The sequence below is a fragment of the Propithecus coquereli genome, unplaced genomic scaffold (assembly GCF_000956105.1).
Source record: "Propithecus coquereli isolate 6110/MARCELLA unplaced genomic scaffold, Pcoq_1.0 Scaffold199, whole genome shotgun sequence".
Taxonomy (NCBI): Eukaryota; Metazoa; Chordata; class Mammalia; order Primates; family Indriidae; genus Propithecus; species Propithecus coquereli.
The window spans coordinates 1,832,937-1,854,964 of record NW_012144855.1 but is presented as its reverse complement, the minus strand read 5'-3'; the positions used below and the strand labels follow the sequence as shown (position 1 = coordinate 1,854,964).

At 38.0% G+C, this 22,028-nt stretch overlaps 1 protein-coding gene across 2 annotated transcripts in view; it reads right to left on the bottom strand.

Moving 5' to 3' along the window:
- Positions 1-22,028, bottom strand: part of GRM3 (glutamate receptor, metabotropic 3) — a 256,679-nt gene that overhangs the window by 9,023 nt on the left and 225,628 nt on the right. For both annotated transcript variants that reach the window (XM_012643506.1, XM_012643507.1), the window contains 2 exons: positions 14,552-15,618; positions 5,446-5,620 (listed from right to left, as the gene is read on the bottom strand). In XM_012643506.1, the coding sequence (XP_012498960.1) occupies positions 5,446-5,620; positions 14,552-15,618 (1,242 nt within the window). The remainder of the gene's footprint in view (positions 1-5,445; positions 5,621-14,551; positions 15,619-22,028) is intronic.

Sequence of the window (22,028 nt, the reverse complement as noted above, 5' to 3'; positions counted from 1 at the left end):
AGACTATGAGACAGACTTCATTTCTCACCTATCCCCAGTCTAGGCTGATGCAAAAGCATATTAGTGCCAATGTTCTCACCTGCATGGTTCCTATAGGGTTTTATGCTGGCTAATCTCATGCGTGCTTCCAGTTTATCTCTTTCGATATTATGTAGTTTTACTTACATTCCCAGCATATGTTCTTGATTGCCTGTCCTTAGGAACCAGCTCTGGGAAGCTCTTTTGCTTCTAAAGCTGAACAGAAAGAAGAATGACCTCTTTTCTTTTTCACCCAAATACAAAGGATGTTTGCTTATGTGTGTGGGTGTGGGAGCAGCAGTACAAGTATGAGTTTGGAATGTCAAGGTCTCTGAGTTATACTGCCATTAGAAGGAGCATGCCCATTTTTAGTAAATGTTTTCTGAGTGGTCAGGTGCTCCTATGCTGGAAATGCCTTCCCTGGAAGTTGCAGAGGCAGCATGGGAAATAACTGCATGGGGACGTGGCTACTGGCATCACACGGTAAAGGATGGGAGTTCAGAATGCCACTCTCTCTATGAAACTCTGCTTCCTCCCTGATGGTCTAAAAAGACCTTTCTGCATTGCACTGATAACAGTGGATGAAATAGACAAGCATGGTTTGGGTAGAGGTTCTCAAAATGTTTCCTTTAGTCCACTTCCATTGAACCAGCTGAGGTATCTGTTATAAACCAGATTTCTGGCCTTTGCCCCAGACTACATGAATCAGATTATCTATGGGTGGAGCCAGGACATCCCTATTTCAAAGAGGTTATTTTTTGTACGCAAATATTTGGGAACCATTGACCCATGGATACTCTTAATAGAGAAAAGTTGAAGTTTCATTTATTTTTATAATTCTGACTTGCACTGTATCTAGTTAATCAGACACATCTTTTGCACATAGCAATATGTAAAACATTTCTCAGTGAGTTTTCCAAGGTGTCCTTAACCATGTTCTTCCTCCCATGGCTGTTTCTAAGTTTGGTCATGCTTTTCCATCCTTTTAGATAAATTTCTCAGCTTTAAAAATTCTATACCAATACTTTCTGCTATCAACCACTTTTGTTGCCCTCAGGAGGCTTCCCTGTGCTCCAGGGCAATGTGGTGCTTCTGCTACTTTCTTGCCAGAGAATAAACTGGGAATTGATATGGCTGTACTTTCCAGTCTGGGTGACTGCTTTGTATTGCATGGGATTAAGTGTGTCAAGTCACTGTAATCCTTGATAAGAGTGCAGTACTGGATTAATTTGGGATTTGGAGAGTGCAACATAAAAAAAATGGTCCCAGATTCTTTGAGAGGTGAGGTCTGTGCCCCTCCCCTTGAATCTGGGTAGTCTCTGTCACAGCTTTCATAAATACATATGGTACCAGTCATATCATATCAGTTTCCTGGCAAAGCCAGTTTCTACTTCCTTTTTTATGGAACATGTTCTGTGGGAGCCAATGTGTAGAGACTTCCTTCCAAGGTACCAAGAATAAAAGTGAAACCATTGTGGATCCTTCAGATCATCTCAGTCTCTGCTAAAAACCAAAGAATAACTCTAGTCAAGGCCTCATGGAGCATGCTGGCATGGTAGCTCATGCCTGTAATCCTGGCACTTTGGGAGGCCGAAGCAGGAGGATCACTTGAGTCCAGGAGTTTGAGACCAGCCTGTGCAACATCGTGAGACCCTGTCTTTAAAAAAATAAAAATAAAAAAGAAAGAACAAATGGCCTCATGGAGCAGATGAACTGCCCAGCCAAGTCCTGACTGATTACCTGACCTATAAAATCATGAGAAATAATAAAAGCATTGTTGTTTTAAACCTCTAGGTTATGGGGAAGTTTTTTATGTGGAGGGGACGAGATAACCCTGTTGCTATATTAGCTTACTCTCATCTGTACATGGGGTTTTGTTTTTGCCTCTGGAGAGAATAAATTAGAAAACCAACAGCAATATTGATAACAACTACCCAATGGAATAAAGTGCTGGCATAATACTGGAAGTACATAAATTATGTACAACCTAAGTAAAATATATGCTTTATCTAATGAACTCAGAGCAGTTTAAGTATCTTTCTTGTTTTATTAAAAAAAAACATACTTCCTTGTATTTAGGAAGGAAATGGATATAAACTGAACTGAATATATAATAAAGGAAACAGGCACTGACACATTAAATGAATTGCTTAAACTCTTACCACAGTGGGTCAGTGACATGTTCATGTATAGAACTAGATCCCACAGACCAGTGGCCTTTTAACTTCTTTGATTGTGATTCACAGTAATAAATATATTTATCTGGACCTGGTACACATATACATATAAGTCTTCACAACTTACCCCTCATGCCTTGCCTTTATTATATGTAATGAACTCTAAGATTTTTCTATTTTTTTCTTTTTGAAAACACTGGTCAAACATACTAAATAAGTTTCATGACTTGTTTATGGGTTATACTCTACAGTATGAAAAACACCGTCCTGGATTCTAAGGTTCATCAGGCCAGGAATTCTGTCCTACCCATTACTGTGTACACAGCTCTTAGAAATTTCTGGTATATATTAATAGTGGATGCTCAAGAATTTAATGAACGAATAGATTTCATAACAATAGTTTCAATTTACTAAAATGGAAAAGATTTTAACTGTAAATCAGAAATCCGGGGTCAACTTTTGACTCTTGAATCATTGTATAACCTTGAGAGGTAACTTAAATTTTCAATTTACTCACCTACAAGATAGAACTTGTGATATCTGGTGCTCATGATAGTAAAATGAGTTCATAAATATAAAACAACTTTGAATAAAAGATGTGGAATTATAAATAACAGGTGAATGTATTTGTTACTTATGTACTTTAAAATGCCTGGAGACATTATATAAATTCTTCACTTTGTTACATAACACCACTTCATTGATTTGGATTAATTAAGGTTATTTTGTTAAAACAATGAGGTCTGAATTTAGACCTTTTTAAAAAAAGAAAATTTATTTAAAATTTCATTGAATAACACAAAAGTCCAAAAATGTTGGGCTGGGTAGACACCTACTTTAAAGTACTGGTTGGGTCACAAACAGATTAGCATGCTGAGCAACACTTAAGCAGGTCCATTGTAGTCACAATACCTTGTTTTTGTGTAAATGTTTATTTCTGAATTTGACAAGAGACTTGATTGGAGAAAGTGCCTTTGTTATCCCTTCAGGAATTTATTAATTCCCAGTGTATATATTAGAAAATGCTGCTATTTCTAAATTATTGAGGTCTGGATATATGAGATTTTGAACAATGTCTGTGGAAGACTTAGGGACTTTGCTAAATTGTTCCGATAACAAAGAGCTGTGGCCGGGCGCGGTGGCTCACGCCTGTAATCCTAGCACTCTGGGAGGCCGAGGCGGGTGGATCGCTCAAGGCTCAGGAGTTCAGAGACCAGTCTGAGCAAGAGCAAGACCCTGTCTCTAGTAAAAATAGAAAAATTAGCTGGGCATGGTGGCGCATGCCTGTAGTCCCAGCTACTTGGGAGGCTTAGGCAGGAGGATTGCTTGAGCCCAGGAGTTTGAGGTTGCTGTGAGCTAGGCTGATACCACGGCACTCAAGCCCGGGCAACAGAGCCAGACTCTGTCTCAAAAAAAAAAAAAAAAGCTGTGAGCTATCAACAGGACAATTTTTTGCTCAGAAGTAACTTACTGCACAGACTAGGTAACCTTCCCTTTGTTCTCCCTGTAAAGCCTACCAAGTACTTAGCATCACAAGAACTTTCCCAGCTTGCTTTCTGGGAGAGGTAGCATGATACAGTGGTTAGGTACAGTAGCTTTGAAATCAGAAAAACTGACTCTAAATTCTGGTTCTGCCACTTTCAAAATGTGTGACCCTGGGTGGGTCTTTACCTTAAAGAGTTGTGAACACTAAATAAAATATAGTGCACACATGCATGCACACACACACACACACACACACACGTATAAAGTATTTAGCACAATACCCAGCACATAGAAAACACTCAATAAATAATAGTTCTTGTTAGCTGTTATTATTGTTGTTTTTATTGGTTATTGTCAGTTCTTGTCTGGATTAGCTAGCTGTTATTAATACAGGTGGGCTGCTAAACAAGAGATCTGTTTGCTTGAGAAATAAAAATATTTCTTCAAGATCCAAGGAAAACTATTTCATAGGTTTTATCATGTCCTGAGACTCAACCTTTGTGATGGGGAATTCAGCTGAAAGACAGTAACGTCCCCACCAGCAGCTCACAACCCACTGAAGAGCGGTATGGACAGCATATCCCTGAACACGTGCTCTCAGCCTGTCAGTCTTGCCTCTGTTTGCTGGGGGTAGGGCTGCCCTGTTAAATTCCATACTTCGCTGGAGAAATTAGGGCACAAATGCGATTGCTCACCCTGTGATGCTGAGCTATTTTGAAGTATCCTTTCTAACCTACTCGAGGCAAAATGGTGAAGCAGTCATTTGTCTCTGTCACTTCCCGTCCTCCCCCCCACCCTCTGGCTCCAGTCCCCTTCTTCCCCCTCATCCTTGGGGCAGTGAATTTCTCCTGCTCCATACCACAAATGAGCTGAAAATGGCTTAAAAGGTTGTCCCTTTCAGGTACATTTGTGCTTTAGAGAACTCTAAAGAATTAAACCAATGATTCTCTAAGGATAATGCTTCGGACATTTGTAGGCCAGCAGGAGAGAGAATTTTGAACTGGGAGCTGTCCTGGTATGCTTCAGTTCACACTGCCTTCTCAGCTGTTCTCAGCTGAAAAAACATTGTGTCATTGAAGTATGAGGACAATCTATTCCAGCGTTTTCCACAGTGTGGAAACTGTGGATGTGAGTTGGTTTTACTGTGGTCAAATACTTTTAAGAAACTCTGTGAATAATGAAGTTAAATAGGTTTCATTGCTGTAGAGATTCTCAAAACCTATAATGTGCTCATGTTAAAGGAAGTGCTTTGAACTTCCAAGGGGGTTTTAAGGATGAAGCATTTTTTCATCTTATTTGATTATTTTCTGCTTTTTAATTTTTCATAAAGCACCTTCAGCATCTGTGTGACATAGAATACACTTTATAAAATACTAATCTAGTCCAATCCTCTAGTCCAATGAGTAAACTGAGGCAGGGAGCAACAAAGTGACTTGTTCAAAGTTACCTACTAAACTGACTGCAGAATAGGACTAGAGACAAGGCTATCTAACTCCACAACGTGGTCAAAAACCCTAATTATGGATTTGATGTCTTTCCTCCCTGCTGGACCTTGCGTACTGCCCAAATAGAAACTTTGACTCTTTTGCTCCTTACTGTATGCGCAGCACCTAGCACAGTACCTGACACAGCAGTTAAATCAGTACTTATTAAAATTGAACTGAGGTTTTTCATAGGGACAGACGTGTGTTGCCTGCTTCTGTCAGCCTGGCCGCTACCCCTGTGCTGTATGTACGAAGGAGTCAGCATTGAGTTCCATACTTACACTGAGAATATGTGGTCCCAGTTCCGCTGACACTGAACCTGTTGAGGTGCAGTCTGTGTGTGACCACATTCTTCTGGGGTTGGAACAGGACGATGTGCACCTTGGGTGCAAACAAACAGCCCAAGACCACGAAGCCACTCAGGCTGACGGAGATGCACATGGTGGTTGTCTGCACCTACAAGAGAAGGTTGCCTAGTAAGCGTGTGGCTATAAATTCAATCAGATGGCCAACTAAAGAAAGCACAAAAACAAGCCCAAAATGAGAAACCCAGAATCATCCATATTGACTGTTCTTATTACAGCCAAATCAATACAGTAATTATATTGGATCTAATATGTTTGGGATATTCCTGGAAACATTGCTTAGGATTTGTAAGCAAACACCATTTGTGTGGGATTCTCCTGAATGCTTGCCAAGACTTCACAGGGATTTTTTTATTTTGTTTTCTTTATATTTTCATAAAGATATTTCTGTAGAACCACTAAAGTTGGAATCTTAATTAGTAAAACATAAATACTGACTGATGAAGTGGCCAGATTGCTGATAGTTTCAGTGAGTGAACTTGGCTTGTTTGAGGTTCACTATAGTATGAACAAAATTGGGCCTGTTCTGTCTCCCTTTCTTGCTGGAAGCTCTGCATATAAGCTACTAGTCTCCCCACTCGGTCTTGGGGGACACTACCAACTTTCTTCTGTGGTACCATTTCTTTTGCTTATTTTGTTGGCATCTCTCTGGAATTTTGATACATTGGGTACTCATTCTTCAATCTTTGTGTTCTCTAGGCTTCTATACACCCGTCCTTGAAGAGAATTTTCACTTTCTCCCTCTGTGTCCCCTGAAAATTACCTCAGAACTAGGGTTTATTGTATCTCCTCATTCTCTCATGCTCATTCTCTATCTTCTCTGATCTCATCATTGTCCTGGCTTCGGTTCCCATAAATTTTCTGGAAGATTCCAGATTAGACTCTACATATTTTATCACTTTCAGTACTGAAAAATGGAAATTATTTATTTCTTCTATCAGTTTTGTGGACATTTACCATAGATACACAGAGCCTCCTTGGAATCTGAGAGGAACTTTAGATTTTTTTTTTCCCTTCCTCCCCAGGCAAATGCTATTACAAAACAGCATGATTTCTAATGCCCTGAATGACTTTAGGCATCTATAAAACATTTCTATAAAGTCTCTGACCTTGCTTTCTAATCAAGGAAAGCTGAAGACTGAATAAATTAACTGGAGAAGCCATACAACTTTAGAAAGCTTCATTTTGTATTTGATTAAAAAAAATTTCAGGCTACGCTTGTGGCGTTAATTCTTGATTTACTGTAAGCGCTGAAAGCATAATCCATCCTCACCATTTTAAAGTTCTTGTCTCCTTTAACCACTCCACTGCTCTTCAACTTGGGGATAATGGGAGGCAGAACTAAAGCTGCATTTTTATGACAGTTTGTGTACCATATTTATTCAATGTACCTGTCGTAAATTTGAAACCTTTTAACTTTTTTTTTTTCCACAAAGCCTGAGTATCAGCCTCACAGTTTCGGTTGTCCAGTTCCTTCAGTAAGTCACACTGTTAGAAGAGTATCTGTAATTCCGCGTTCTGACTCTTTGTATATGACTAGTCCATGCTGCTCTGTTTTCATCTGCCTCAAACTTCTACCAACATTTGACACAGTCAATCACTTCCTTCTTTTTGGCTTCCTGGACACATCCTTCCCTCCACAGTAGCTCCTTGTCTTAGTTATCTCTTCTACCTAAACTTTAAGTGTTACAGTGTCCCAGATCTCCGTTTTGGACTCTCTTCTTCATCATCCCATGGAATTCCATGGCTTAAATATTTGATAATATCCAAATATTTATTGCTAGTTCTGACCTATCCTGTGGGCTTTGAGACTTAAAAATTCAACTGCCACCATGACATATTCTTTTGGATATAAAATAGGCATATCATAATTAATATGTAAGCCAAAGTTGGTTGTTTTCCCCAAGTGTCCGCATTTCAGTGACACCAAATGCCACCCAGTTGTGCAAACCAAAAACGTGGGAGTCATCCTTGATTTTGCTATTGCCCTTACACCCACACATCCAGTCCAGCAGCAAGTTCTGTTGGTTCTGTTGGAAGATAATTCCCCGTGAGCCTCTCATGTTATCTTGTGAGCAAGGCTCTGACTGCCTTTGTTCCAGGCTGTCTTTTCATGGATATTTGTAGAGCAAAGAGCTTTAGAAGACAGTGCCTACCTCTCAAGCAAAGGGGAGGCATATCATCCATTATAAAAGATTCAGGTTTCCTAGTCTCAGAGTTCCTCTCTTATAATGCAACCCTCTGACTGTGCAGGAGTCACCTGGCCCACTTTGTATAGCGCTGTAGAAGTGGCACTCAGGGAAACCGTGTGAGTGCTGACACTCTGGCTACTGCTATAGCTGTGAGTCATAAAGTCCTTTTTGTCTCCATCAATAAAACTGTGGCAGGCTAACTTGTTACCTTGCAAGTAGAGTAAAATCCTAGACACTACAGTCTGACAGTTTTGGCAACGAGGATGGAATGCCAACAGAGACATGGCTTTTTCAGGAAGGAAATATGAGGGCCTCAGGGCTGAGAAGTCCACAGAAATCAGTAGCAAACATGTTGAACAAATTGTACAGTTAACCAGAAATAAACTGTGCTCCAGTTTATTGCCTATTAATGAGGAAGCTGTGGGGAGGGGATCAAAGGCTGAGTAACAGGAAGTAGGTTCAAAGAGAGCTGCTGGACCAATGCCCTGACTGCTGCTCACTCTCCCCTGGTGGGTAGGGTGGGGTGGATTTCCTCCCCAGTTAGATTCAGATCCACCTGATTCTAACAACTTGTCCTAAAATTTGTCCTGAGTGGGCAGAAAGTTCCACTTTCATACAGAAGTTGCAGAGATACGCACCTGCACTGAGCGTGGAAAGACTTTCAGAGAAGGCAGAAACCAGGTGAATCATTTGAACTTTGGCTGGTTTCCTTGAGAGATTGAGGGGTTGGGGCATGTAATGCTTGTTAAGGAAGAATGACCACAGCTGACACCTCTTAGGGCTCATGCCCTGCTGTAGTCTCTCATGCCAATCTTAGATCCATTCCAAGATGACTGTCAAAGGTCTCAGAGTTTTTTTCAGTGAAACTTGGCTACAAAAAAGGAGCTTTGGTCCTCTTGATTATGATACTTCCCTGAGACAGAAAAACTTTCTAGGAAACCGTAGTTGAGAAATTGACTAGTATTTGGGCTCTTACTCACCTGGATTGGGTTTACAATGTTGACAAAGGTGTTGTGTTAAAGAATGAGAAACTGATGCAAAGAAATCTAGATAAATTCTTGCAATCGGTGACAGCCCTGGAAGACTTCCCCGGCCCTTATGTTAAAACCAGGCAATACCCTAAGAAACTATTATGTTGAGATAGCAAACGCTCTGGATTAAGGTGGACTCCTTTTTAAAAAAGTTACTGTTGTGTGAGTCAAGGCCAAATTAGTTGAAGTTTGAGTCCCAGCCAGAAAGTTAGAGATTCTGGTTTCTGAGTCAACAGGTCACCAAAGTGAAGTAAATAGTAACAGTAATAATGATTCTGTTATCCAATTTAGGCTTTTGGATGCACAAAAATATTGGACCTTTATTTGATTGAGCCATGAGTAGCTGCTGAGTGCTTAAAACTGAAAGCAAATGTGTGTTGCTTACTGGCATGAAGCTGTTCTCTCTTCCCAGGCTGCCTGATTCTGCCCTCATTCTCTATCCTGATTTTAGCTGCTTTAAGGGAAAAGATGCTTAAGGCTAGGATCAAGGTTTCCCCACCCCTAAGGGAGGCTGAAGTCCATATGCACCAGACTTAAGTATGCCAAGGAACTTAAGCAGGGAGATGAACTCAAATTTTTATGCTCTGTTGGTTACAGACACACAAATCAGCATCCTACCTGGACATGTCAAGGGGAAGGCAGGGCTGGGAGGAGGGGGAGGCAAATGAAGCACCTGCTTCAGAGGAAGATTTAAGGGGGTAGCAAAAACTCAGTAGTCAAGACAAATAATATTTTAATGCAATATTTTAAAAAATCAAAATTAATGCAAAACCCATGATGAACACAATATTAACAATTTAAATAAGTTATAACACCAGTAACAGTGCCCGTGCTGTGGTATATTGGATCCTAGGGCAAAAAGAAAACTAAGCAATATTGATCTTATCTTGAGAACTGCTTATGCAGGTGTCCGCTAGCTCACTGTGCATTGCCTTGTGGAAATTGGGACTTGAAGAACCTAGGTAAATGCTGACACTCTGCCTACTGCTATGGCCGTGAGTGATAAAGTCCTTTGTTTCTGAATGAGGACTCTCGTGTTTTCTGACAGCATCCTTGAAACTGTAGCAGCCTAACCTGGTAGATTGCAATTAAGGTAAAAACTTTTCGCAGTTCTTTACAGGTTCTACCTCTGCTTCTAACCATCTCCATTGTTAACATCCTACTGAGGCCACTATCGGCTCTGACGGAAATACCTACCTCAACCTCCTAACCAGTCTCCTCATTCATGCCTTCGCCTTTCTGTCATGCAGTCATAAAGTCTTTATGGCAGCTTGATTTGTTTCCTCCCTAAAATGTGAGATCATAAATTTCTCTGCTTAAAAATATTTCAATGGTTTCTTTTTCCATGTAGAATGAAACCTAAACTCTTTCCTATGGCCTATAAAGTCCTACGTGATCTAGCTCTCCTGCCTCCCTCTCATCTCAAATTACTCTTCTGCCTAGTCATTACACTGCAGCCGCATGCCTGCCTTTCTTTTCTAAGACATCTTTGCATACGAGTGTTTGTACTCGTTGTTCCTTCTGTGTAGCACACAGAATCCCAGTGGCTGGCTGCTTCCCATCCTTCAGAGGAGTATTATGTAATAGATCCTAGCAAAGTGGGGGGTGACAAACATGTTTTGAAAGAATGTGAGATTTGATATATAGGTTTTTAAATATTCAAAATAGTCAACATGGGAAAATGAGAATTTCTTTGTAAGTTTTGAACTATGTCAAAATTCTAGAGTCACCTGCAATGTCTCTGCCTAGTGTAGGTAAATTGCTTCACCTGCCCCAATCCCAACAACAATCCAGAATCTCGACACTCCAAGTATGGTTCTTTCACTACCAGCATCTCCATTCCCTGGTAGCTTGCTAGAAATCCATTCTTGGGCCCTATTCATTCGTAGTGAATCAGAATCTCTGTTTCAACAAGATCCCCAGTGCATTGTATGCACATCAAAATTCGAGATGCACTGCAGTAACCTCCTTTTCAAGAAAAATTGAGAAAATTCCCGTCACAGCACTCAGCACAGCATGAGTTAGCCTGCATTTTCATTCATTCATTATTTACCCTCCATCTCTGTCCTCCCCTCACCCCCCTACTAGACTGTGAGTTATAAAAGAGGGACTTGTCCATGTTGATAACTGTCTGCATCTCCAAGGCCTAGACTAAGTCTTCAGATATTTTCGGAAGACATGAATGGGCAAAACACTCAGTATTTACTATTAATGAATTCCTTTATGGATAACTGTACACCCAAACATGGCCTACTTTTTATTTACACAATTGAAACTATGTATTAGGATCCTGAATGACTCAGTGTTTGATTCTTAAAATAACCGAGAAGGTTTAATTGTGATATACCAGGAGATGACTTGGATAATCTCTCGAACATCTGAAGTTTTTTGCTCTGTCTTGGATGCTTATAATAGCTTCAATTAGTCCTTACTCCTTCAAATCCATCCTTCGTCTTAAGGCTAGAGAAGTTGGACATGGATTTGGATCAGAAAAACTCATCCTATTATTTCTTAACTGTGCCACCTGGGAAGTTAATTATCCTCTGAGTCTGTTTACTCATTTCTCTAAAAGATAATAAAATTTGCTTTCCAGGGTGTTAATGAGGATAAGTGAGCTACTGTATTCAAAACATCTAGCAGAGTAAGTTGATCAGGAAGGATTCGTTCCTTTCTTTCCCTCTTACCTTTAATCATGTCATTTTTTGCCTAAACAAACAACTGGCAAAAGAAAACAAGAAAACATTTTAAAAAATCCCAAGACCTCAAAGCCCTTAAACATGATCTAAATGAATTCCTCTGCTTGGTGTAATCTGGCCAAGTTGCCAATTCCCATGAGTTTCTCACTACTCCCCTGCCCCCAAACTATTTTCCACCTGGTAAGATTGATATGACTGCCTTCTGGTTAGCTTGTTTCTGTCTTGTCTCAGGAATATTCCCTACATTGTCTAACTACCTTAATTGCACTTGCTCACCAAGGTACAGGGTAAAATCCTAAGTCTTCAAGAAGTATTCCTGGAAAGAAAACATCAAGCTCTTACTGATCTCTTTTATGAAGCTCCTGAGTATTCACAGTTTGTATTGCCAATTTAATTATAAACTATTCTGTGTTAATATTCATGCTTGAGATTGTTCCCCCAGCTAAGATATAAACTTTCTGAAGACTGGAATAGTGTGTTATATTTATTTATGACTCACAATAGGTGGTAAAGTACTGAATCATAAACCTTGTTGATTGTTAACCCCAATTTTTCCCAGCTGTCCTTAAATTACTGGGTACTTTTCTAAGGCTGCTGATTCTGTCTGAACCACATGGTTTTCCTCTGAGAAATTTAAAATCTCAGTCTTGTTCTGGAATTTCAAATGTCCCAAGTTCAAATGCTTATAGGGTCCATGAAGGCTCATAGGTGTAGGAAGCTAGGTGTAAGAATTCAGAGCTTGGTCGGGGGTGTGGGCAACAGGAGCAAGAGTGCTCAGACCTGAGGGGTACATTACTCAGGTCCAGCTAATTGTTGTGTGTAGGAATTTGGGCTCACGTGTTTTACTTTGTTAAGAGAAGCCCCAAATCTGAACATTTATGTAAAATTTCTCAGTTTTCTAACTTTGACAAATATTTCAAGACATTTCAAAACAGTGCAGGCAAATCTAAACATATCTGTGGGATAAGAAGAGCATATGCTTCATTAGAGCAGGGGTTTTCAACCTTGGCTGCAAACCAGAGTCACCTGGTTTGTGACTCTGGGAAGCTTTGAAAAATCCTGATATCCTGGCCACAGACCAGGCCGATTAAATCAGAATCTCTGGGGCTGTTTGTATCAAATTTTTTTTTTTAATGCTACTTAGTTGGTATGATATGCAGCCAATTTGAAAACTACTGTCTTGGAGGCTTCAGTCTACCTTTCTCATTTCTTTTGTAAATTTAGGATTGGCATTATTTGTAAGGAGTGAGACCTCAGAAGATCTTAGTGTGATTGGAGACCTTAATTAGCATGGACCTTAAAAAAATCAATTCCACAACTTCTGTCCCATTTGCCTTACGACTTCTGCGATGTGGTGGAAGCTCTGGCATGTTCAGCTAATTCCATTCAGTCAGTTGCTCTACTATATTGCTATCATGTAAAGAAAAAAGTCATTTTTTGTATGTTTTAGAAATAAATGCTAATTTATTCAATAAAATTAAATTTTTATAATGTTATTTATGTTTATTCTCAGTATTTTCTGCTCTATTTTTCCAACGAGCTCTTTTGAGAATGAATGGTTTCAAATCATACATCCAGGGCAAAATAATTAGTATTGTAACTATTTTGTAGTCCTAATACTCCACGTCTGGGTGGCTAAGGGTAGCTTCCTAAAAACTTAAAAAAATCCCTGCGGGTCTATGGGAGTGAATATGCATACAAAGGCAAAAGGCAGAGATAGGGGCATTCAAATACATTAACTATGTTTCTCCATTTTAATCCCCAAAGTCGAAACGTTCAACTCCTCTGCGGTGCATAATACTCTGCCCTGTGTTCTTTTTCTAAAAAAATTATTTTAATTGGCAAATAAAAATTGTATATATTTATCATGTACAAAATGATATTTTGAAATATGTATACATTGTGGAATGGCTAAATTGAGCTAATTAACATATGCATACCTCACATACATAGCATTTTTTTGTGATGAGAACATTTAAGATCTATTGTCTTAGTGATTTTCAAGAATACAATGATAGTCACCATTTGCATAATAGATTTCTCAAATTATTCCTCCTATTTAACTGAAATTTTTTCTGCTTTGTCTTCTTTTTGGGCTGCGATTTTCTAGATTTTGTCAATGTAGCAGTCGCTGGCAAACAGAAGATTTGGGGATTTTTACAAACTATAGAGGCACTTTGTTTTGTGAAATCATGGTGTAACAAGGAAACCATTATGGTTTGGAAAATTTTAATCTATTATGACTTAAGAAATATAGAGAATAAAAACCAATTGTCTGAAGAGAAAAAAATTTCTTATACTCATTGTGAGATATTAAAATCAGAATTATAAATGCAAAAATAACTGATGAAGGGTTTTAACAATTTGGGAAATTATGATTAAATGATGAAGTGTCTTTTAGATGGGATGGCAATTATATGAAAGCCCAGAAATTTGAATTATATAATACTGACTGTGAATGACTTAATTAGGTTACTTGGACATGTACAATAACATTTTTAACTAGTTCAAGGAATATATATATATATATGTATGTGTACATACAATTAAAGTTGTAGAAAAGACATAGCAAATTAACATTGTATTTTAATGCATTTTATAGAAGTAATGAAGCATGAGTGAAAGGTTTTATATCTTTAAACTGATCCTGGCTGAATATTGCAAGTGTATTTTAATTTACAGCTTGATGTAAGTAGCCAAGTCCTCTTGTGTCTAATTTGAAGTATTCTAATTAAGTTCTTAGTAGTTTAAGTCTTATTCTCTTGTCAATCACTTTTTAAGTTTAATTAAAAGGTTTTCTTTAATGGTGTGTGTGTGAGTGTATTACATTTTCTCTCCCACTAGATTATATATTGCTTGAATGAACATGCCATTCACATTTATTGTCCTCTCTGTGCCTAGCACAGTGCTCTGTGCATGGTAGGTGCTAATTAAATGCTTTTGAAACATGTTGAATTAATTTCTACTTATAATATGGAGGTCATCATGACATTTGTAACTACCCAACTCACTGCTGAGGTGAAATAAAAGGAGACTATTTTATATCCTACTCAACAAAAATGACAGGATAAAATAACAGGGAAAAGAAACAATAAAGACTTACTCTGTAGTCACTTGACGTCACATAAAATATAGGAAGGAAAGCCAGCCAGATGATGCAGGTGGTGTACATGGTAAAACCTATGAACTTGGCTTCGTTGAAATTTTCTGGGCACTTCCGCGTTTTGAAGGCATACACAGTGCATAAGATCACCAGGATCACGTCGTAGGTAAGGGAGATCAACATGCTGGAATCTTTGACGTTGCATTTTAAGATGACCGTTTCCCGCTTCTCTGGAAGGGTGTACCTCCTGGTGCCTGGAGCCTCCAGGATGAGCCACACAGACACCACCACAATTTGCACCAGTATCAGACCCAGGCAGATGAAAACCTGAGAACTGGGGCTGATGAATTTTGGCCTCTGAGCTCCATTCTTGACCCCATCGAAGATGCGGGCGATGCAGTTTGTCTTGGTCAGCAGGGCTGAGTAACAGACAGCGAAGGAGGTCCCCAGCCCGAGTCGGCGCAATGCACAGATGACCGGTGACGGCTTGGCAATGAAGAAGAATGTCATGCAATATGACAGGCCAACCCCAAACAATAAGATGTAGCAGAGTTCCCGGCCTGATGCTTTGACCAAGGGTGTGTTATTGTGCTTGATAAAAACAGTTACAACCATGCATGTGCACATAAAACCCAGGCAAGCTATGGTGACTGGACCAATCGCCCAGGCATCTTCCCACCTGATGTAGTCCTCAGGAAGGTCAAAGCATCCAGTTAGGTCTGCAGTGGGCCACTGTCCAGGCCCACAATCCACACAGGTAAACTCATCAACCAGGTATTCGTAGGGCTCACAGGGGATGCAAATCCAGCAGCAAACATCCCCTGGTTGCATGTTCTTCATCTCATTGGGGGCACAGGGGTCACTGCACTGGGAAGTGGGGACTGAGTTCCGGGACCAGTGAATAGAATCAACATCTAGTGATAAGGTTTCCGCCCAGTGACCAACCTTCAAGTAGCCATACTTTCCACCCACATCCTGGAAATTGAACACGTTGTATCGCCCCATTCCGTCTCCAAAATTGTCAAACTTGATGATGCTATCTGCATCTTTATTTGGGTTAAATGGAGCTGTGAGATGTAAAAAAAGAGAAAAGAATACTTGTTTAGGTATCTCTTGTGTGCTCAATCAGTTACTTCATGGCATACACTTAGCAAAACTGAAATTACAGGGAACGGAGATTCCAAGGCTGAAATAATTTATCAGTTACCATTGAAAGCTACACATCAAAAGCTACTTGAGTACTCAGGCACTCATAAATTGATTCAGTTAACATTACTGAGTGTCTAATGGGTGCCAAGTGCCAATAACAATCATGAGTATAATACAGTGCTGTCTTCAAAGGAGCTCATTATGTAACAGGGGGACTTGCAAACATGCAGTCGTATTCTGTATGGTGTGCAAGTATTCTCTTCTTGAAAGATTTCATGATAGGAATTGGGCAAAACATTGTATCTCATTCTTATCACATATTTGTTTATAGTCACCAAGATGTTTCTCATCTTAAATATTTTCATGAAAATATAAAATAATTAGGAATAATTTTCTTCTCATTATAGGTGTATGATTTGCTTCTTTTAAACAGCTTAGATGACTCAGAAAGAAAAAAAATTAAAACCCACCCATAATCCTTCAACGTTAGTGATTTAATGTTTTGGAGCATATTCATTTTGACTACATATATGCATGCGTCTATATATAGCATGCTCCTATCCACATAAACAGATACAACTTGTCTGTATATAGAATCTAGGTAAGTGTGTTTTAAAGTTTGTTCCTAAGTGAACAGGGTGAGTAGCATTCAGGCAGATGGACTGCTCTCAATCCTTTCCCTTTCTTACAGTTCTCTGTGAGTTCCTGAGAGCAGCAGGTCTCTGAGCGTCTGTGATTCCTCTTCCAGTCACTGCTCATCATGTCTCTCTTGCCAATGTCCACTCTGATAACCCATTTCTATGCCACCTACTCTGGTATACTGTGTGCTTCCGTGTCACACTGCCAATCTTTACTCTTTCTCAGGAAAAGAATATTGATGATATCTGTGATGCACAGACAAACTCTCTATTAGTCATGGTCAGCTTGCCTATGTCGGTAAATAGACCCACAATTTAATGGCTCTAACAAAACGGAAGTTCATTTCTCTTTCATGTAGCAGTCTAAGGTCTTAGTGTTGGTGTCTCTCTTCTACATGGGAGTTTGAAAACCCAGGTTACTTCCATCTTGAAGCTGTGCCAATTCCTAGCATCCATCCAGTGGAAGAAGAAAGAGTATAAGGAAGCTATGGCACATATTTTCATTCATATTTCATTGCTTAAAAGTCACAGGGACACATCCAACTTTAAAAGAGGCTATAAAATGCAGTTTAGCTAATGTGTTCAGCTGCTACTATACCACAGAATGAAAGATTGGAATTTAGGGGACACTTCAGTCTCCTGACTTGGGGGTGTTAGCTACCTTTATTGCCTCCCCATGAGCTGTCTTCTTCTTGGGTCCAGTTATTTTATGGAAGAAAAATGTCCCTCAATGAATAATTTGGGTCCTTGGTAAAAGAGGATTTCACATTTTACAAAATAGCCCTCTCCTCTGAAAGCATATAAGTGCCCCTAGAGGGCTGTGTTGGGTAGTTTATAATAAAGCCTCAGACCTCATATAAGGTCCGTTAGCAAATGTAGCCTGGTATGCCTAATTTATTCCTCATTTATTGTGATTTTTTTCCTTTCAGTTTTCTTGTTATCTCACTCTGTAATTTGACTTTACCAACCTCCACCTCCTTCTGCAACATTCCAAACCCTCCACGTATGTCTGTGCGTGTCTGTACTCCAGATGTGGGTTGGTTTCAAGTTGTGAGGATGATGTAGTAGATGACTGTGCAATTCTGGAGTTAAATGGACTGTATGGGATTCTCACCTCTATCTTTTAATAATTGTGTGTCCTTGAACAAGTTAATCTTTCTGACTCTGTTTCCTAATTTGCACATAGGGAATAAGAATTTTTTTGAAGATTTGTTGAAATAAGCCATATAACATGCTAAGCACAATGCCTGGCATGTAGTAAACATGTAACATAAAAGTTAGTGATAATCACAGTGATGATAAAAATAATAAGATAAAATAACTTCATGAAAAAGGAGAACTGAGTGAGAAGGAAGGCAGAGATGGGAGGGGATGTTTTTCAGTTCTACGTACTGCTTTATCCAAGCTTCACTTCTGATCCAGTCAGGACCCTGGTCCTCCAGCCCCTCCCTGAACTTTCACGGTTATCAATAGGTAATGATACTTACCTATTGTTTTGTAATGTATATTTTTACGTAATGAGGTATTGTGGATATTTTTCTCTTTTATACATATCTTTATTTTCAATGGCTTCATACTATAATATTGCACATAAGTACCAAGCTACTCAAGCATTCCTATAGTTTTAACATTTAGGTTGTTTAAACAGTTTTGCCTTCATTAACCTCATTTTCTAGTTATTTCCTTAGAGCAAATTCACAGAAGTAAAATTGCTGGGTCAAAGTAAAATTGATGGGCCAAAATTTAGCTACAATACCAGGTTGCCATCCAGAAAACGTTTTTTTAATGTGTGTGTGTGTGTGTTTTTTTTTTTTTAACCAATTCACACTCCCATTAACATTGTATAGGACTGCCCACTCTCCACAATCTTACCAACCCTGCGTATTATTGTTGATCTTTTCAATCATGGACAAACTGATAGGTAAAATTATGATCTTGTTTTAATTTGTATTTCTATGACTTTTAGAGAGGCTAATTATATTTTAATATTTAAAAAAATTATTTGTATTTTGTGAATTGCTGGTTCATGTACTTTTCACTTGTTTTCTTTGGGGTGCTTATTATGGTTTTTAAAAAAATAATATGTAAGAGATATATATGGATTGAACACATTAATCCTTTATCACATATATTGGAAATATTATTCTTTTTAACTTTGTTTATGCTATTTTTTCCCCAGATTCTTAAAATCTTAGGTAACTGATTCTATCAATCTCTTCCTTGTCATTTCTACCTTACATACCAGCCCAGAAAATCCTTTCCTACTCTAAGATTGTTAAAATATTTTTCTAAATTTTTTTCTATTACTTTTATGGTTTTCCTTTTTACATTAAAAATTTTAATGCACTTCAAATTTACATTAGTATAAAGTGTGAGGTAGGATTCCAATCACTTTTTTCTCAAATGGCTAATAATTTAATTCAAATTAAATACTAAATAACAATAAAATATAAACATAATACACTTATTAAAACATCTATTACTATACAAGAATTTATAAGTGAAAATTATAATGTAATATAAAAGTACTAATCATTTCCCACTGATTTATAATGCTTGTCATTTTATTAAATCCCATGATACTCAAATCTTTATGCTATTTCTTGTTTCTCTTGATCTCCTTCCATAGTGGTATGATTTTTCACAGCTACCATAGCTTTATACTAATCTTTAGTATTGGTTAGGGCAACATAGGAGTTGAAACATTATTACTATGTTTTCAGATATAGGAATAAATATCAAAATGCTTATATCAGATAAAACTAAATTTATTCTATGCTTAGAAAAAATTCATTAAAATTTTAGGGATTCCTTTCAAAAATGTTACAAATAAAAGTGTTGAATATTTTAATACATTTTACATTATGTGTAAGAACCTAAGTATGTTATTTTGTTATCCTCAGGTAGACATCCAACCTCCATCAATGTTCACTTAATTTTTTTAGATGATTTCTGGAAAATATTTCTAAAAGGAACATGTTTTGTGTTTTTAATTTAAATATTTCACTAGTTTACTTGGTAGAATGGGCTGAAGCTCTATCTAGGATAATACAAACGGTGTTAGTTCACCATTGTTTTTTGTGGCTGAGTAGAACTCCATGGTATACATATACCACATTTTATTAATCCACTCATGTATTGATGGGCACTTCGGTTGTTTCCACATCTTTGCAATTGTGAATTGTGCTGCTATAAACATTCTAGTGCAGATGTCTTTTTTATAGAATGTCTTTTGTTCCTTTGGGTAGATGCCCAATAATGGGATTGCTGCATCAAATGGTTGTTCTACTTGTAGCTCTTTGGAGTATCTCCGTATTACTTTCCACAAAGATTGTACTAGTTTGCAGTACCACCAGCTGGAGTCCATTCTACTAAGTGAAGTATCACAAGAATGCAAAAATAAGCCCCATGTGTACTCATCATCAAATTGGTATTAACTGATCCATACTTATGTGCACATATAGTAGTAACATTCATCAGGTGTTGGGCCAGTGGGAGGGGGAGGAGGGGATGGGTATATTCCTAATGGGTGTGGTGGGGATGGACACGCTTGAAGCTCTGACTTGGGTGGGGCAAAGGCAATATATGTAACCTAAACATTTATACCCCGGTAATATCCTGAAATAAAAAAATGTTCACTATTTTCACAGCAATTCTTTAATATAATATTTCTTAAAGTTAATATATTTAATGGGTAGTAAAAGTGATTGTTTTGTGTGTTCTGAGCTAGTGAGAGTTATTAAGATTGCTGGCATGTGAGTTCATAATATTAACATTAAAAATGTAAAATATGTTCCTTTCTAAATCTTTTTTGGAAATCATCTAATAGAATCAACGGAATATCGATGGAGACTGGTTATCTACTTGAGAATAACAAAACTAATAACACATCTGAGGTTCTTACACTTGATATAAAATGTGTTAAAATATTCTACATTTTATTTATTTGTAACATATGAAAGGAGTTTCTAAAATTTTTAAAGAATTTTTTGAAGCAGGTCAATGTATTACATATCCAAAAGTTAAATAATAAAAAGTTAAAGCATAAATTGACAATCAAGCATCACCAGACATTTAAGTAAACCTTGAATGCGAAAGACAGTGACTGAAACAACCAAAAAAACAAAAATGGGAGAAAACAGACAATGCGGGAAGCAAAATTCAAAGGCTTTAAAACATCAATATGCTCAGAGAGATAAGTGGAGATATCGCTATGAGATAGGCACAGGATATTCTTAAAAAGGATTATACAGAGAATAAGAATGAGCTTTTGGACATGAAATAGCAGAAATAGAAGTTCATTATAAGGATTGAAAGATAAATTTGAGAAAATCTCAGTTTGACCAACACCAATAGGTGTTCCAGAAGGAGAAAAAGAAAATAGGACGTTATCAAAAGAGTCAAAGTGAACAACTGTGGGGAGTAGACTTAGCTTGGGGAAGGGTTGGGCAAGAGACTTTGTTCTTTCTTCTAAGTGTGTTATATTCATGTAAAAATTATGTATTATTTTGATAAAAATAAAAAATATAATAAAGTTAAAGCAGTACAAAGAATAATTAAGCATGGCCAGGCAGAATAGCTTTAAAGTAAATATATCGTAAAAATAATGTTGCTGCAAATATAACAAGTACTTGAAAAGTGGGTGGTGAATAAACAAATAGTACTTTGGTGAAATTTTATTTTTTAATAGGTTTACATTTTACTAAATTTGTTTTGTTAAATATGTAAAATATGTAACAAAATGCAGTCTAGTTTCTAAATCCTTTAAATACATAAAACACATTAAAGTACTTTAAATGAATACATTGTAAATTCTAAACAACAGTCCATTGTCAGAAGAAGCCCCCTGATCCTTAGTTTGGGATAAGGGGTTGGTGTGTCTATATGAGAATGAGAAGGAATGAAAGAAGAACCTGGGATGAAAAGGTGAACCATGTCTGCCAAATATTCCACATGTGAGAATATCCTGTTCTTGATTATTAATAATCCTGTTCAAAACACAATGTTGGCCTGGGTAGTCAGAAGGCGAGTAAGAAAAGCAAGCTCTTAGGTACTTCTGGAGTGACTTCAAGTGTCAATGTGGCTTGAAGCCCCAGTGTATTGATCTGGTTGCCTTCCTGATGCATTTAGAGTTGCCTCAAAGTCAAATGACTCACTAGGGAAAGAGTTAAAGCTCAATGGACCGAAACCATGATTCTCCAGCAATCAGTTGTATAGTTCTTTGGAGTGAAGAAACTCTCGGGAGTTTGCTATTTCTTAAGTTGAGACTCACCAAGGGAATAAGCATCATTCAAAATAGAAAAATAAATCACTTCACCTTTCTTTTCACTGGTGTTGCAACAGTATGAAAGAACTCAAACTAAAAGAGGAAAAAAGAATAATCAGAAAGACGGTTGAGTTTTTAAAGAGACTTACCAGCTCTCGAAAACCTAATTTCAAGCCCCTCATCACTCTCCCGTGCCTCAAAATCTGGCGCTTGTTTTCAGAAGGAGCCTGAGCTGGCCTTGGGTCAGGAGAATGGTTTCTCAGTTTGGCTCATTATCCAATTAGTTCTGACCCCAGGTTCGAATGGATTTATTTGAGAGGTTTAATACCAAGATGATCAGCCCTCCTAGGAACCATTCGTAGAGGTGAGACAAGTCTATTCCTTAAAAATGTCACAGGTCAATGGCAGAAGAAAATTAAATTGG